Genomic DNA, 18,413 nt, shown 5'->3' on the forward strand with positions numbered 1-18,413 from the left:
GGATGAATTTTAAATGTGCAGCTAATATCCTAACAAAATATCAGAAATCGCAAGAGGTTCGACTATAGATACGTGTTCTTCGTCCGATGACATCATAAGGTGTGTGTGTCTCTGGACAAATATACTCTATTCTAAATAAGATTTGAGTTAAATTTATATTTCGATGGATCATTCTGCCAAAAAGAAAAAATACAACTTTGATTTATGCGAAATATTCATGATGTGTCTGTACATTAATCAATCATTTAAAGAAAGTAAATAAAAAGGAAAGATACTTCCAATAAATGGTTTTCTTCAACTGCCATTGAATGCATGCATGTTCTTGAGGACAGACTGAAGGCGGCTTGGTCCCTTTCTGTCGGCGTTGTTTGTGTTTAAAAATACCATGGCCGAGCTTAGGTTTCTAGACGATTAGTCACGTAGAATAACACATTCCAGACAAAATCGCCAATGATTAACTCACCCGCCTTTTAAGGTTAAGTTGGTCGCGAGAACCAAAGGAGTTGATGAAACATTAATCGTGGACATTGCATCTGGAGTTCGTTTTTACCAGAAAGTCGACGAAAGAGAGAAAATGAGATCTTTTTTTTTAATCTTCAGTTTGATTTCTAGCTAGTAGGTCTATCAAAACTTATGTAGCCCTTGCACTGATCTCAGTGCTTATGTATTGGCCTTTATCTAGGGATTTGAAGGTTATTGAAACTAGGTGAAAAAAAAATCATTTTTTTAATCAACGATCTTGAAATAATGCTGCCAATATGGACTCCTTTTTGCACGAATTGCTTTAGCATGCATGAACTTTGAAAATGCATTACTTTGAAGATGCAATATTACACATTACTTCTAAAGTATAGGTTGTTCCAATAAAACCTGGCATGGCCGTATGCAGCGGGGGGAAGGGGGGCGGGTAGGGGGAAGTTCTTAAAAGTACTTAAAATTTTCATAAAATTCACCATAAGTGTGCGATATTCTTTAATTTCACTTTCGAAAATGCAAAAATGCCCAAATGAGAAGCTCGATCGCTTTGCTCCCTCGCTTTTGAGTTTCTTTGAAAATATCTACGCGTCTCCCCCCCCCCCCCCCCCAAATCAGGAAATATTTTCTGCGTACGCCCATGGAACCTGGAACATACATTCTTCAAAAAATCTTTCTAGACTTGTTTGGTATTCACGTGTCTGCTTTGATGGCCCATATGATTTTGTATGTTATTTCACGTCTGCCCGCATTAGCATTGCAGAGAGCCGTAGCGATCTCACCTAAACACAATCATTTACGTCCAAGAAAGGTATACTTCCCAAATCCTCACCAGGCACTATTTTCCCCTCTTTTACCTCCCCGCGCTCTTAAAACATCACAAACATGCCCCCCTTTACAATTACCAACCCTGTGCCCCATATACTCATTCTCCCGCTCTGCACTATTCACTCCTATTTTTTTATCCCTCTCTTATCCCCTTTACCCCTCACTTATCCCTTGCCCCTTTACCCTATCCCACTCTGAAAACATTCACTTTTTCTAAACACATCACAACTATGCACCCCTATAACCATCCTCCTGCCTGTGCCTGGAACTCCTCAATCACTCTACGTCGCTCTTAAAACATTCACCCTTTTGCTATACTTTTCAACCAGACACCCCTATTTCCATTCTCCCGCCCGGCACTGCTCTTTTTAGCCTACACACTCTTAAAACATTCACCCTTTTCGCTATACTTTCCAATCATACACCCCTCTTCCCATTACCCCGCCCAGCCCTCCTCTTTTACCCTGCACTCCTCTTAAAACATTCACCATTATTCACAGCAACCATGCACCCTATACCCATTCTTCCATCCTGCACTATATTTACCCCTCTTTTTACGTATCTTTTTCCCTCCTTTACCCCCTTACACTACTATCATACTCTTAAAAACTATTCCTTTTTGCTATGTACATCTCAACCATGCAACCCCTTATATATACCCATCTTTGATGATACCCATTCTCCCTTCGGCACTCCTCTTTTAACATGTTTAACCCGACACACTCTTGAAACATTCACCCTGGCTTTTTCCTTCACACTTTCCAAACCTACACCTCTACACTTTTTCACCCGGCACCACCCTCTTACCCCACTTCACACTAAAAACATTGCCCCTTTTTGCTTTACACTTCCAAAATACTGCACCCCTGTACCCTTATACCCATTCCCCCGCCTGGTACTATTTGCCCATCTTTCTACCCTATACCACACTCCTAAAACAGTCCCCCTTTTAGCTATACACTTAACTTTGAAGTGAAGAAACGCGCCATGCATACATCACAATCGAATCGAGTCTTCGTTGGATGCAAAATAGGCGTGGACTGAACTAGTTTATCTTATTGCGATCCATCGAGTCTAAGGGTCCTAATCATTTTCTAATGAAAGTGTGATGACTAGTACATTCGGATCTGTATATACGCTCGGCCTCCATTCTGTCATTATTATGCAAGCACGGTGATATATTGTGTCTCATCTTTATAAGTGCAGTGACGAAGGTAATCTATTATGTCATGAACCCCCCCCCCTCCCCATCCACACACCCACCTACATACACACACCCTCATACATATTCCATTTAAGAAATGAGGAAAAGGAGGAGATAAAGATAAAAATTAATGATGAACATGGTGAAGGTTAATGGAAGTTAAAGATGTCCCCTTAGACATCTTAATCTGAAGGATTTTCCATGCTTACCCATCCGTCAATACCACATACCCCTTCCCCAGTGTTTGATATTGTGTCCCAACCCTCCCATCTTGAGGTTTATATAAGCTAGCATACGCGAAGATCTGTTGTTTTTTCATTGACATACAGAGCGGGGTAGGTCAGATGAGACACCCCCCTTCTAATACCTATCTTTTCATTACAAATTTTCACTATACGATCCCCCATAAATATAAAAATGAAAAAATAAATAAATAAACATATAAAGATGTAAATCGATAAATTAGTAAATTAATAGATGAATAGATATTAAATCAATAAGCTATTAAGTAAATAAATAAATAAACAAATAAATAACCAAATAAATAGATAAATATATTGAGACAAATGGCCACCCAACGAGTGGAAAATATGCTAAAACATAACCTCCAGTTCAGCTTGGCCGCCTCGCTCTCTTGCTCGCATGGAATTTCGAATATCATTGTGACCCCCCCCCCCCCCGTAAAAGTTTCCTGCAAACGGCCATGAGCACTTATAGCAGTATATGCAACATTCATGTCACGACTCCAATCGCACATTAGCCATTTTAGTTGAAGTAGAATGAGCTGCACAGCAAGCAAGGCCCTTTAACGGTTTTAAATGGGGGTAATGCTGTAAATTTGAAAAGCAAAAAAAAATGTTTAAACAAAAAATAGTAAAAGGTTTTTACTATAAAAATGCAAGTCAAATTGGTCCCGATAAATTTATTTAAAAAAAAGAAGGTTTCACTACAAAATAAAGATTACTTTGGAACATAATACCAGAATACCTGGGGTTGTTGCCTATCCATGAGAATAATACACTCAGCACCCCCCCCCCCCGATTTTTTGGGGGAGCTTCAGAAGCATCCAAGCACCCCCGCTTCTCAGGGCCATGACAGCATGCATGTTCAATCAGTTTTAGTATGTACATCTAAATGTAAAAAAGTTGTTGGGAAACATAATTTCACTGATCATTTTTGTTTTACTGTAGCATTTATTTTTTCTTTCAAAAGTCATATTTTTTTCTCTGATACCTTACGATCCTCCATCAGTAATTTTACACCCCACTCCCCCCCCCCCCCACATACACACACAATATAGCATTATATACTATATTATTTTCAGTTAATACTTTTATCTAATACTTTTGTTTTTGTAAAATTTGTACAAAAATCCTTTTCGTTAATCTTCCATGGTGATTGCTGCAATGTCTGTCAATAGAAGATATACAGTGTATATATACGGAGCCAGTGCTGTTGCGTGTAAGGTATTCGGGTTTTCGGTATTAACGTCTCTGTGCAATTTCTAATTTCACGGTGCATGAACATTATGAAACACAAAACCATTGCAACTCACCAGTGAAATATAATATTTTCAACTCTTCGGTTTATCACAAGCATAACAGATGATAGTGAGAGAGGCGCAGAAAGAGGGAAAAACTTTTACAGGAACATGACATTTTCTAGCGATGTTAAGTTGAGCCCATAAAAATGTTTTTTACTCTCTCTCTCTCTCTTTAACAGTATAATTTTTCAGCACACACGGCGAAACATTGCTAATCAGCGTGACTACAAAGTAGAAAACCCCTAATGTCACATTACGAATTCAATTCAAAGTATAAAGCATCAGATGCCATTATGTCGGGAAAAAGGTATTTAAAAAAAATATATTGATGATAAAGTTTGCGCCAAACAGCCCATTAAAATCACAAAGTATAGATGTGATCCAAAGCAACATCACAAAATCAGAATTAAAATCAAAAGCACAATATCTAGATAGTTACACGCCCCAAATATACCAGCCTCGCCCATATCGAATCAGTTGAGATTGAGAAATACCTAAGAAAAAAATGTAAATATCTTACAGAACTCTTAGCTTTCTTAGATGAGTCCAGAAAGAGATGTAGAATATCACAACCAAATTCAGATGTTTGAAAAAGTCTGTGGGATCAATGATTTTATCATGTCGTATGTAAAATCTGCTGCTCCAAACGTATCATAATGGTTTGGTTTGGTTTGGTTTGGGGACGAGACGCGATTGCGTTACTGAAAAGGTTTTCGTAATCTTTCAACAGAAATTGGCGCGAAAAAGTCAGCACAAATTACTTAAGCCACGCATTCATCCCTCCCGTCCCCATACCGTATAACGTTTCATCAGATTCCTATAAATGTCGTTTGCCCTTTCACTGTGTTGGCTACAAATGTGTGAAAATGTTCTGACGCTTTATTGAAAATAGCTGTCGATTTCCGTTTTGGGCCGACTGTGGATTATTGTCGTCTGGGCTGTATATCATGGGAAGCCCCTGCATTATTTTAACCCACATTATTGTCTTCACGAGAGTGCAAATCCCAATACTTTGCCTCCTGTGGAAGTTTCTTTTTAAACCGACAAGCAACAAGATACAAGAATAATCACTTTTTCTTCTTTATTCCTATATATCATGAAGATGAATTTAGCGTAATGTAGGCAAACTATTTTATATCTGACGGCATTTTACATTATGAAAAAAAATTTGCGTTTGAATATTTCGTTTAATGTTATTCTAAATGCTCATATATACTAACATAATGTACTCAAATAGGTTGTTGATTTTACATACAAAAGAAGTTTTTTTAAATGTAAAAAGTAACCAAATGGAAGTTGGGTTACTGCAAAAGTTTTTAACAATATTTGAATAAAATTTTTCTTTGATTTCGGTTTTTTATGGGTTTTTTTTTTTTTTTTTTTTGGGGGGGGGGGTGTTTTTACTATATAGATGACTTTTTTAGATAAATGATAACCATATAGCAATACAGAATTTATTCTAAAAACTTACAAAGTTTGTAAACAGATATCGAAATTGAAACAGCTTTAAAGATGGTGTGAACGCTCCCAATTCTGATTGCGTGCTCTCCATGCTTGGTTCGCTTTGTTTATTGTCTCACATTAACGAGATTTACCCCACCAAATAGAGCAAGAGAAATGCGTTTCATTACTTCACAGCTCCCTACTACAAATCCGGGGTAATTGGGTGGATTCATGCTCATTCTCTTCAGAAAAATTCCCCCACATCCCACCTTGCAAATAGGAGCTGTATAATTTTACAAAACAAAAATTAATGTATTGCATTGATCAAACAATTCAGAATTTACTAAAAAGGAAATTCAGAAAGAATTAAATTTCAAAGAAGGCCCTATACAATAAAGGTACTTGCAGTGAATATATAAAAAAATCTGTCATTGCTTTTATTTAAATTTATTATAAAATCAAATCAAATATAATGGTCAGAATCAATTTGATATGAGTTATCGTTAATACTTAAAAATAGCATCCCATCACAATGAATATTGCATTTTATGCTTTTTTCCTGATTAGGCACTGTTTAATCATTATCTCAATTGAAAAATAATGTGTTTTACTTACGGTGCACCTAAAATGGTTGTATTCTTTTCTTTTTTTCTGCCCTTATTTTGCGGAAAATATAAAATTTTAACCTTAGAATGCGTTCATATCTACCGAAGATCATGTATGTCCGGGTTAAACTATGGTGTTAAATATGCAACATCAAGTTGCTATTAAATCGGGTTTGGTGTTACTTTAATACTGTGGGTGTTACTTTAAAGCATAATACTTTTTAGGGGAAAGGGTACTGGTAATTCGTTCCTGATTATTGTTTCTTAAAAACTTTAACAGTTAAGAAGGAGAACAAAAGGTATATACCTGTCGAAGGAAAATATTATGATTTTAGAGTTACGCCAAAGTTACACCACGATGCGGGGCCCTTGAATAACAACGTTGAAATTGCAACTTATACGCCAGATATTTGATCTCAACACAAATAGTGTAATTGTTATGTCAGTTCCAAAACAGTGTTAAATTATAAGTTAACCAGTTGCAATGTTAAATTAACACCGAAAAGAGATAAGTTTACCCCCCCCCGCATCAGCAATGTGTATAGTTTCAGCATATATCGATGATGTGGTGCTATATTGAAACTGGGTAGTGTTGAATTCAACTTGGTGTTATAGCTAACACCGCTCTTTTTGCAATCGAACTCCATGCGAGATTTATAAATTGGCATATTTTGTTCTTTCTATTAACATCATTAATTTTTAAACCGGGTGAATATCTTCTTGTTTTGTTCTTTAACTTGCACTAAGTAATGACTAATTATCAATTTTCTCGTCATTCATCTACTTCCAAAAATAGTATTGAAGATATTTATAGGAATAGTTTCATATCTACCAAAGATCACATGGAAAATGATCCACACAAAAAATCTGTATCTGTTATACAAATTTTAGCACTCTGAAATTTGAACAGTGTTGAATTATTTTAAACAGATAAAGGCACCATACACCTTGTGCATAGGCGGCGGAAGCGGGGGGGGGGGCGGGGGGGGGTCTGTTACACCCACAGATTTGAGATGGGGAGGACGGTCCCCCCATAATTTTGTTTTTGCTTGTCCATTTTGTTTCCTGCGTCCCCCCATCATCATCACCATGATCACCATCATTATTATTATCCTCATCATCGTCATCATCATCATCATCTTTATCATCGTCATCATCACCATCATCATCCATATCATCACCATCAGCATCACTATACTTATCATCACAATTTCCATCATCATCACCTTCATCAACATCATCATCATCACCATCATCATCATCATCATCTTCATCATCATCATCATCATTATCATTATCATCATCATCATTATCATTATCATCATCATCATCATTATTATCATCGTCATCATCATCATCACCATTATCATCGTCATCATCACCATCATCATCCATATCATCACCATCAGCATCACTATAATTATCATCACAATTTCCATCATCATCATCATCTTCATCAACATCATCATCACCATCACCATCATCATCATCGTCATCATCATCGTCATCAACAACATCACCCTCTCCTCTGTAAACACTTGATAACTTTCTAATAAGATTATTTTTAAAAAGTTCCCCTGTCGCTGACATTGTATCACGGGTATGGGAGAGGGGGATATGATTCCATTCAAGGCTTATGACCGGCCTTTTATTTCCCTCAAAGTCTCAAAGACACCTTGAAAACTGCACTCCTCTTGACCGAGTGCCGTAAGTGGACAGAATAAATTACGTTGTTTGCGCTCCCCGTGTACTTGATGTGGTAATTCCATTGGGGCAGCGTCGACATGGTCATTGAATCTTAGGAAGATTTGGGGTAGGGCTTGACTCTCTTTCCCGGGACAAGTAATATTCATGTACTTAACTCTGTATTGTGTTTTAAGAAAAATGAGTAAATTAAGAAGAAAGAATATGAATAAATTATTGTTGATCTCGTCTTAACAAAAATTCAAACCTTGAATTTTATCATTATCTGAAATGATGCAATAGAGATCAATTTAAAATGTGGGAGGGGTCATCCGCCTGTACTTGTAATGTTGTTTTTTATAAGTAATTAAAACAGGAAAATTGAGCAAAATAGAAAACAAAACAAAATATATATAAAGAGCATATAAAACCGACTTCAATGCGTGATTAACAATACACATTTTTTTCTATTAAAAATATTTGTAGGTCCCCCCCCCCCCCCTCTCTCGTATCATACCCTGAATCCGCCCATGCTATATGGGAATTCCTTTTTAACAGTCCCTCCTATTCATGGGGGAGCTTTCTAGATATCTCCCAAAGTACCTCCTCTTTATCTTCCGTAATCGATATCGTCAATATAAGAGCCTTGATCTTCGACCCCCTTCATTTAGTGAAAGGGGTCCATTACGGGCAGTGAGCTGCTGTATTCGGCTAATTCCCATTTCACGATCGTAATACAACTTAAGCTATCGGTTGTGTGATGGTGTGTATAACCTAGTTTAGAAGAATAATGATGGATATGATGAATTGCCATTCTAAAGATTCAAACAATTCGAAAGGAAGCATTCATAAGAAAATTCACTTTCAAAATACATGAAATAAAAAGGAAGTGTATCTGATATTTTTTTCCTTCTCTTTAATACCTAGGTCCTCCAGATTTAACATAATGATTCATATAATACAATATAAAAATCGGCATGGTTGGGAGCAAACCTTTATGTTATATAACAATTTGATGTAGGGTCCATGGTACAATCATACCCCTATGCATTACAATATGGAGCCATCTTATAAATAGTTGTGATTTATTTTTAAAAAATCAGATTCTAATTACAATTGATCTAGAATAATAAAAGATACAGGAATTTTAAATCAATATCACATTGCGTTTGATTTAAAATTATCGCAACTCATAGTGGGCTCTTGTAGGCCCAATATGTTTACAAGTTATTCATTGTAGTACTGGTTTATGTATCACAATCTCTTAATACGATGTAGCGATAGAAAAAGTAATTAGAATTAAGATTATTCGATTTTTACATTTGAACTTTAATGAATGTTTATGGATTGCAATCATTGCATCCGTTACTGTCTGTCTGTATGGTTTTTAGTGGAACATTTCCCTTTTCCCCCACTCAGTAAATTTGACGTCTATCCAATTATTCAAATCTCTAAATAGAAGTTGAAAACATAAAGGTATCATCCCCTAAATTGCAATAATAGAGTAACAAGATAGGGAAAATGTGAGGAGATAAAAAGGATACATTATTCTTAAAAAGATGCATGTAAAGTAAAGACGACCCTTTAAGCCATAGACGCCTCCTGATTCTATAGTCACAAGCGCGAAACCAAACGCCAAACCGACCGATGCTACGTCATTCGAAATAACGTGAAACCTTTGGTCGGACTGGAGCCGGTCTAGTGGATGTGACTGGGCACCAATGCATTTGTATACAGAGCGCAGCTGACAACAATCCCGGTTAATAGCAAAAAATCGATGAGATTTCTTTCTTAGCTGCATTATAGTGATGGGCAGAGTACTTTGATTAATCTATAAGAGTGATTGCTGGACACGTTGTATACATTCCTGTAGACTAGATAGACTCCAGGATTTCTTCTTTCTAACTCTAAAGCGACAGTCACACCAACGAAACTAGTCACAACCGATCGATGGTATGGCATTGGAATATAACGTAACAGCTTTGATCGATCTGAAGTCAGTTGCCTTGATCTGACTGCGGCGTCAGACCGACTGTAATATTGACCATTATAAGCCGACTCAAGACGTCATACCAGTTACTGGATGCCGCCAAAGTTACCGAGTTAGAAGTAATACTTCATCTTGGTGTGTAATGCCATTATTTTCTAAAAACCAAGGACCCATCGTGGATGAAATATCTTGTTATTATTATGCTCTCTATAAAGGCGTGAGAATTAAAAGCCTGTGGCGTTTGATGTAGAAAGATGTAGGCCTATCTTTCTTCTGAGCAACATAAGTTATCATTCAAGTAAAAAGCACACATTCGAGCTCTTTGTACGATCGTTTATGAAACTTTTTTGCATGAATAGTCAAATAGAAAGGATTATTTACAGACAACTAGATCAACATAATCGTAACAGACAAAATAAAATATTAGTATTATTATGACGAATAGATTTATCAAACATCGGCCTCCTCGATCAGACAAATTTTAATATCTTACAGGGGCGGATCCAGCTTTTTATAAAGGGGGGGGGTTGGGGTGGTATGCGAGGGAGCGTAGCGACCGAGTCCAAGCGAGCGGAGCGAGCGAGGGGGGAGGGGGTGTCCCCCCTCCCACAGTAGGGAAAATTTTTGAAAATCTGTGTGTGAAGATGGCGTTTTCTTGCATCTAAAACAAAAAAATGGTCCCCGGATTTTTTTTTGGGGGGGGGTTGCAACCCCCCCAACCCCCCCTCTAGATCCGCTTCTGTCTTATTAATCAGTACATTTCATAATGCATAGGCGGTTGGGTAGATCGGGATAAGATATTTGTATATCTGGTAGAGCAGTTTCCTAACTGAAGTGGCTACCCTGGGTAAATAAAACGTTATTATAGGAGGTCTTGTATTTTTTTTTATTAATTTCCCATTAGAACGGATGGAAATTTTCTTCATTGCATGCTTTCACACTCCAAAGTATTATATTCAATCATTTTTTCCCCGGGGACCCGCACAGACTATAGGCATACTGATTTTTATGAGCATTCAATTTTCCTTTTCACATAAACATGATGAACAATAGTTGATGATGACATGATATTCAATTTGCTTGGTGGATTATTTTCATGCTTTGTTTGTATGTATATCTTAATTTTGATTATTTAAATGAAAATAAATTAATTAATGACAGAGGGGGTCTATTCTATATCTACAGTATAATCCAGCCTCTTCTATATAACTCATATCACGATCTGCCCTTGTAATGATGAGATGGGTGGCGAATAGGAAATAGATGGAAAGCATTCGCTTCAATGGCTTCGCAAACGAGTTATTACGAATCTATTTCAGAATGCACGCATTGGGTTTAGAAGCTGTAGACGTGATGTAATGATGCTGTCGTCTAGATCATTGTCTGTGCCTGACTTAAAGGGGTCTGCTAGTATGATAGCCCATGTTGTGTTCGATCTCAAAACTCGTAACTCTTGGCTAATGACGTACATGTATATGTATACACTGACATCGTGTCCTAACAACTTCTCAGATATAAAATTTCACTTAAAACAACAAAATTGCTTTTTGCGCCCCCCCCCCCCAACAAAAAAGACGCCCGAACAAGAAGCGTTTGGGACACAAACCCCATTAGTTGGCTATTGATAGGTCACTGCAGTTGTCGACAACTTGTGTAATAATTTATAGTAATGACTACATTATTTTGATGTGCACGAACACTCTAAGCGAAAAAGCTGATCTTTTAGAATGAAAATCTAATTTTGTGTTGATTTTGACATATTATTATTTTGAAAATGAAATATGTCACCCCTTTCCTTTCATTTTCTTTCTTCTTTTTTGTTGTTGTTGGTCGTGGAACATTAAGTATTCCCCAGTCAGTCTGCGCGAGTGCGTGCCCCTTCCCTTCATCCGTTCGGTTTTTCATTGATATACTACCCCTAAAAAGACTGAATCATATACCTATCACTTTTGTCTCCAACGAACCACAATCCCCAATAAAACAATTTCAATTTATTGATTCTCCGTAGTAATACTTGAGAGATATGTAACAAAGTACACATATCCATTTGACCCAATTTATGAATATGGGAGCTAAGACTTGGCGACCATTTCCGAAGATCTTTTAGATTTCATTTTAATTTGAACGACTGGCGGCAAAAATAATAAAAAGCTTTTGCAAGTATGTCGATAAATAAATTTGTTTCTTGTGTTGCCTTGCTCTTAATCGTCTAACTTAGAGATATTGAAATGAACACTATTCTGTCTGAGCTTTGTTTTATTAAATACACTGCCTCTAATAGCGCCAATGACAAAATATGCCTTTGATTGTGTAAGTAAGTTGTGAACTAACTTTTTTTTTTTGATCGGCTGGGGTATTGTTCGGCATGTTCGGGGAGGTTTAACTTTTTTTACACGGTAAAAGTAATATGATGTGAAGAAGAATGACTTGACTGTATAGGTAATTTATAGGAGAATAAAGGATTTCGAAAGTACTTGATTATTGTTATAATGATTGTTTAATCATCATTATTATTATTACAATTATTATCATTATTAGTATTATTATTATGATTATTATTATCATTATAATAATAATAATAATTATTATTATTATCATTATTATCATTATTATTAATATTACTATTATTACCATCTCAATCATCATCATCGTCGCCATTGCCATTATCATCATCAGCATCGCCATCATCACCATCATAAATATATTAGCATTTTTACCTTACATCAAGCGTTATAGAGAAGTATTTTTCCTTTCCATTGTTAATATACCCCCTAAATCTGAAAAATTGACTTCCGTGGGTTGAGCACCCTTTTTATCACCAACCTTCTGTTAAACTTGATTTTTGGATTTGAACATAATCAGTGCCTTCTTTCAGCAATATTTTGCTTTTCTTGTTGGAAAAAATGAACTAAACTAAGCCAAAGAAATTATGACTGTATTTTTTGTGAAGTTTTAGAGAGTTTGAAATACCTCTTTTCTCCACTGATACCTTTTTGTGAAAATTTGAATTCGACATGCAGTTGAACATAGCAGTGCTTTCTGCATGTTAGTAATGTTTTCTTTTTCTTTAAAGAGATAATTACTAACCTAATTATGGCTGTAATCTTCTCTTTTCCTCCCATTTTTTCAGATTTTATTGGGATCTTCTAATGCTGTGCCTGATCATGGCTAATGTCATCCTCCTACCGGTCGTTATAACTTTCTTCCACAACAAGGATATGAGTATGGGTTGGATCATCTTTAACTGCTTCTCAGATACATTCTTCATCCTCGATCTCATCTGTAACTTTCGGACCGGCATCATGAATCCGAAGTCGGCCGAACAGGTACCGAAACAGTCCGAGACTGTCTGAAGTTCGAACATAGTGCATGTTTTGTTCGGTCTAATTTTGTTTATTTTCATCTATAGTAAGTGGTTTGATGAAAATTGATGTACTGTTGGAATAATAAAAATTTGACCCCGATATGTCATAATCAAGCTATCAGATATCGGACGAGGTTATTTAATTTATGTCATTTCAATTTTTTATTTATTATCTACTAATGATATCATTATTCATTATGCATGTCTACTTTTTCTTTTCCATGATAAGTTTCATTGTTTCAGTCTATTGAATATAATGAACAAAATGATAGTAATTTTTTTTATTTAGGGTATAGATGTGCACGTCTTCGGCGATATTTATGAATATACAAGTCACTATCACTATCTTCTGACAAGTTTAAATGACAATTTAATAAGTCAGTAGATCATTTTTGGTGGCCTGCCTCATGAGTGGGAGGTCGTAGGTTTGATCCCCGGTCGAGTCAGAAGGGTAGTACTAATATTTGGCCTGCTATGTAGGAGAACGGTTCATAAGAGCTGAAATGGGTACGCATCCTGGGCAAATAAGTATTATTTGTATGTTTTCTTTATTTTCAGGTGATCCTAAACCCCCGTCAAATAGCCTATCACTATCTCCGTTCATGGTTCATCATTGATCTCGTGTCTTCCATTCCAATGGATTACATCTTCCTCCTGGCTGGCGGTCAGAACCGCCATTTCCTCGAGGTGTCCAGGGCCCTCAAGATACTGCGCTTTGCCAAGCTCCTCAGCCTTCTCCGACTCCTGCGCCTCTCCAGACTCATGCGGTTCGTCAGTCAGTGGGAACAGGTGAGAGGTCAAAGGTTACAGTGGTCGCGGGACCATTGTGATCCCCTTTTACATGACAAGCCCGATTAATCTCATGAAAATTATAATCAATCTCAATGGTCTTATAATTAATCTAATTGGGATGATAATCAATCGTAAGTCTCTTAAGATTCGATTTTCATGTCAATAGGGCAAAGGTGACAAATTGAGCAGAAGCGTGAAAATGGGTCTAACTAAACATGAACTGTCATTTATTATTTATTAAGATGCAAGGGAGTAGAGAGCAAAGGGGAAAGCAAATATGGAGAATATTTCTTGATTTAATTCGAATTTTAAAACAAAACAAAACCCTCTTCGGCAGTTGAGTTTAAAAACGTTAAATGATTGGAACATTCTTTTCCATCACTTTCTTTTAAGTCAAGTGATTTTGATTGTGTTTGATTTGTTGTCACTTCCATTATGACTCAGAATTACCCTAAAATCTAACCAGTGTCTTGTTTAAAATAGGCTGATTTCCAGTTCCTTGCCACGCAGTATTTTGAAACTAAATTGATTTTCTTTCATAGGACACTCTTGATTGGACAAAAGTTTGTTGCGTAGCCACCATGATTATTCATTTTTCTTGACTCCACCCACAGGCCTTCAACGTAGCCAATGCGGTGATCCGAATCTGCAATCTAGTTTGCATGATGCTGCTGATTGGCCATTGGAATGGGTGCCTTCAGTATCTTGTGCCCATGCTACAAGACTATCCTGACCAATCATGGGTCGCCATTAATGGGCTCGAGGTAAAAACAACATCACTCGCACTATTTCTTCTTTATAATTGTGTTTCAATTAACATGATATTATATACTGGGTCGCTTAAAACAAATAAATATTGTTTTCTATTTTTACCAAGTCGTGGTCGTTCAGTATTTTGAAAGCTCCCAGTGAGAAATTGGGTCTCGATTTTACTGAATTATCAAATGATTTGGTAATTCTTGATCCTTATGGCTAGTTTCGTTGCGTGTAAATATCCCATTGTGTACACTCACTATTTATACACCTAAATAGTAGTTGCCACTTTCTTAATGCAGAAGTTCTTATATTGTCAATGAAATTTCTCCGCCGTCCAGGTTGAATTAATCATATACTAGGTCAAACGTCGTATAGGTAGAATTATAACTGAGAAAGAAAATAAATCGTTATGACAAGTTTTCTACCTGTGTAGTCATTGGTAATACATGAACTGCTTTTATTCATTCTCTTGAAGAGTTTGTTGCATTTAATCAAATGTCAAATTCTTAGCCTTCTGTAAATCGTATTCATGTATTGATTTGAGTTGGGGGAAGGGGTTGAGAGAAATTCACCAACTTGGTACGAATATACTGCCTATTACAAACGTTATGATCTCATCTTGTAAATAAATATAATAATAAAAACTTATCGATCTGCGTCTTTTTAGCATGCACATTGGTGGGAGCAGTATACGTGGGCTCTCTTCAAGGCGCTGTCGCATATGCTGTGTATTGGGTATGGTAAGTTCCCGCCCCAGAGCATCACAGATGTGTGGTTGACCATCGTCAGTATGGTTTCCGGTGCCACCTGCTTCGCCCTCTTCATCGGCCACGCTACCAACCTCATCCAATCCATGGACTCATCAAGTAGACAGTACCGCGAAAAGGTGAGGAAATCGAGATGAGGAGAAAGCAAGGATGATAATGATGATGAAGATGGTGGTGGTTTTGATAATGATAATGATGATGAAGGTGGAGGGGGTAGTGGTGATGATGATGGTGGTGGTGTTTATGATGATGATGATGATGATGATGATGATAATGGTGGTGATGGTGGTGGTGGTGATGGTGATGGTGATGATGACGGCGATTATGATGATGAGGAGGATGAGAATAATAGTTTAGGTGGTGATGGTGACTATGGCGGTGATGATGATGATGAATATCATTTCCCCTGATGATATTGACATGACGTGATGACAACTTGTGTCTATAATAGTACAAGAAGATATTTGCAGAAATGCGTATGATAGTTGACTAATTACATATTGATCATCGATTTGAGCATTTATTAATTGTTTGCAATGTTTTTTTTCTTCCCTTTAGTTAAAACAAGTTGAAGAATACATGCAATATCGCAAGCTACCGTCCCATCTACGAAACAAGATTCTTGATTATTACGAGTACAGATACAGAGGGAAGATGTTCGATGAGAAACACATCTTTCGAGAAGTTTCAGAGAGTATACGACAGGTAAGGTAGTCTAGATCTGGACGTTACGTTGGTATTTATAGTTCGATCATCGCACATAGTGCACACACCAATACCTATCCCAGACAGGATAAAGCCCTTTGACGCAATGCCTGAAATTATGCTAGAGCGCATTTCTCGAAAAGGGGACAGAGTTAATCTTGCTTGACTAAACGACATCTTCTTCGATCACAACTTAACATTGACAATGAATACTGACAAATCTTGATCAAGTGTTTATTTTTCCATCAGAATGTTCAGTTATTAATTTTTCAATAATTTTTCTTATAAATTACGCATTGTATAACAGGAGCTCTAATGTAGGAATGTTAATGTTTCACAATATGGACACGAAAACATGCTTTGATATTTTGCATCAAATGTATATAAAATATATATAAATGAAAGTTAAATATTAGTCCATCAATAACAGGATGACACAATTGATAAGAAGGAGGGGGCTCATATTCATAGTAACTGTTTTGCTTTTAACTATATTGCATTTGTAACAATGCACTTTCATTTGAATAAAATAGCTATGATTAGACTTTTAAGTAATAAGGACATTGTATGATCAATATCTGCTGTTCGCGCAAAAATTATAACCAACGCGATACACTTCATATTTAGAGTGACCTCTTTTTGCGCCACCTTCACACCAAGAGAACCGACTCCAAACCGACCGCTGGTACGTCATTCGAAATAACGTAATAGCCGTGATCGGTCTAGAGGAGATTTGACGAGTGTGACGGAGCAACCACTGGGGGAGGTGAACGCACCATAGTATCTGTGAAGTTCTGAATAAAATAAGAAGCTCTCACACTTGGTGCTGTCGCGAAATCTCTCTATTACAAAGATTAAATCACTATTTCACTTTCGTATGTTGTTATCTCATGAAATAAATATTACAATTTATCCATGATTTTGGGTGGTGCAAGACGGGATGTTTGTTAGGGGAAGGGGTGTTCGAGTAATTGTGAATAGTTCTCTGTCAATAGACTTCAATTGCTTCCGTTGAATATCGACATTTGAATTTTTAAAAATGAGACCCGTCAAGACTTTAAACATCTCTGACAAGGATTTTTGCAACAACAAATAAGTTTATCATCATCGTCATTCATCTCGTTTTCATCATCATCATTATCATCATTACCAACACCATTATCGTCACTGTCATCATCACCAACACCATCATCATTACCATCATCATCAACGAGAAGATCTTCATCAACGTCTTTGTCATCGTAATCACCACCATTATCAACATCATCACCATCACTAGCACCATCATCATCACTACTATCTTTTTTCTTCTTTTTCATCATCACCACTATCACCATCATCATCATTATCATCACCACCACTACCACTATCGTCATCATCATCATCGTCATCATCATCATCATCACCACCACCACTACCACCACCACCACCACCATCATCATCATCATCATCACCACCACCATCATCATCGTCGTCACCATCGTCATCAACATCATTATCCCAATCATAATCATTTATTATCATTGGTATAATCATCATAAGTCTAACCAATCACTGCAATGCCGAAACCGAACGGAATCCCTGTGCCCCTTTCCCCTTCCAACCCCAGTCGCTAGACTCGTCTGGTTCGCCTCGACCGTGGGGATAGCGCAGGTGTTTCGGATACGTAAACCATCGTGTATTTCCTTTTTATTAGAGCACGCCATGTAGGCAGGGTTGTAGAAATGAAAAGCTGAAACGTCAGTCCGTTGCATTATTGAGGATACCTATGCTATATAGATGCAGATAATTTTTTTAAGTCAACCATTAATAACATGTCAACACAATGCATGTATACACATATAGTCCACAGTCAAGCTAAATAGCTGACAAAAAGACTATGAAATTATCTTTAGTCTTTGAATGTAAATCCAGTCTAATTAATAAAAGCAACGAACTTCCTTAGTGTTACATCTTCTGGAATAACTGGAAAACAGGGGCCCGTTGCAGAAAGAGTTGCAATCAATCGCAACTCTAAAAATCGTGCGTAATTTGATTTTCAACCAGTTTTCAACCCCGGGGGGGGGGGGGGGGGGGCACTCGACCAAAAAAGTGGTAGGGGTGTGCCGCGGGCGAGACAAAAAATGGGGGCCTTGGAGCGGGCTCCTTGTAAAAAGGAGGGTCCTAGGAACGGGCTTCGGAACTACAAATGTTTGTGAAAACGGGGGTCCTTGGAACGGGTCGCCTGCGTGCGAGTGCGTATGCATCCCTATGGAACGT

The 18,413-nt window shown here is 37.2% G+C and overlaps 1 protein-coding gene across 1 annotated transcript in view; it reads left to right on the top strand.

Moving 5' to 3' along the window:
* The window catches only part of LOC129261725 (potassium/sodium hyperpolarization-activated cyclic nucleotide-gated channel 3-like), a 42,481-nt gene that overhangs the window by 20,958 nt on the left and 3,110 nt on the right, over nucleotides 1-18,413 (top strand). Inside the window, exons 3-7 of the mRNA XM_064099349.1 lie at nucleotides 12,901-13,096; nucleotides 13,693-13,923; nucleotides 14,541-14,690; nucleotides 15,350-15,568; nucleotides 16,008-16,154. Of these exons, the coding sequence (XP_063955419.1) occupies nucleotides 12,901-13,096; nucleotides 13,693-13,923; nucleotides 14,541-14,690; nucleotides 15,350-15,568; nucleotides 16,008-16,154 (943 nt within the window). The remainder of the gene's footprint in view (nucleotides 1-12,900; nucleotides 13,097-13,692; nucleotides 13,924-14,540; nucleotides 14,691-15,349; nucleotides 15,569-16,007; nucleotides 16,155-18,413) is intronic.

This window comes from Lytechinus pictus, chromosome 5 (assembly GCF_037042905.1).
Source record: "Lytechinus pictus isolate F3 Inbred chromosome 5, Lp3.0, whole genome shotgun sequence".
Taxonomy (NCBI): domain Eukaryota; kingdom Metazoa; phylum Echinodermata; class Echinoidea; order Temnopleuroida; family Toxopneustidae; genus Lytechinus; species Lytechinus pictus.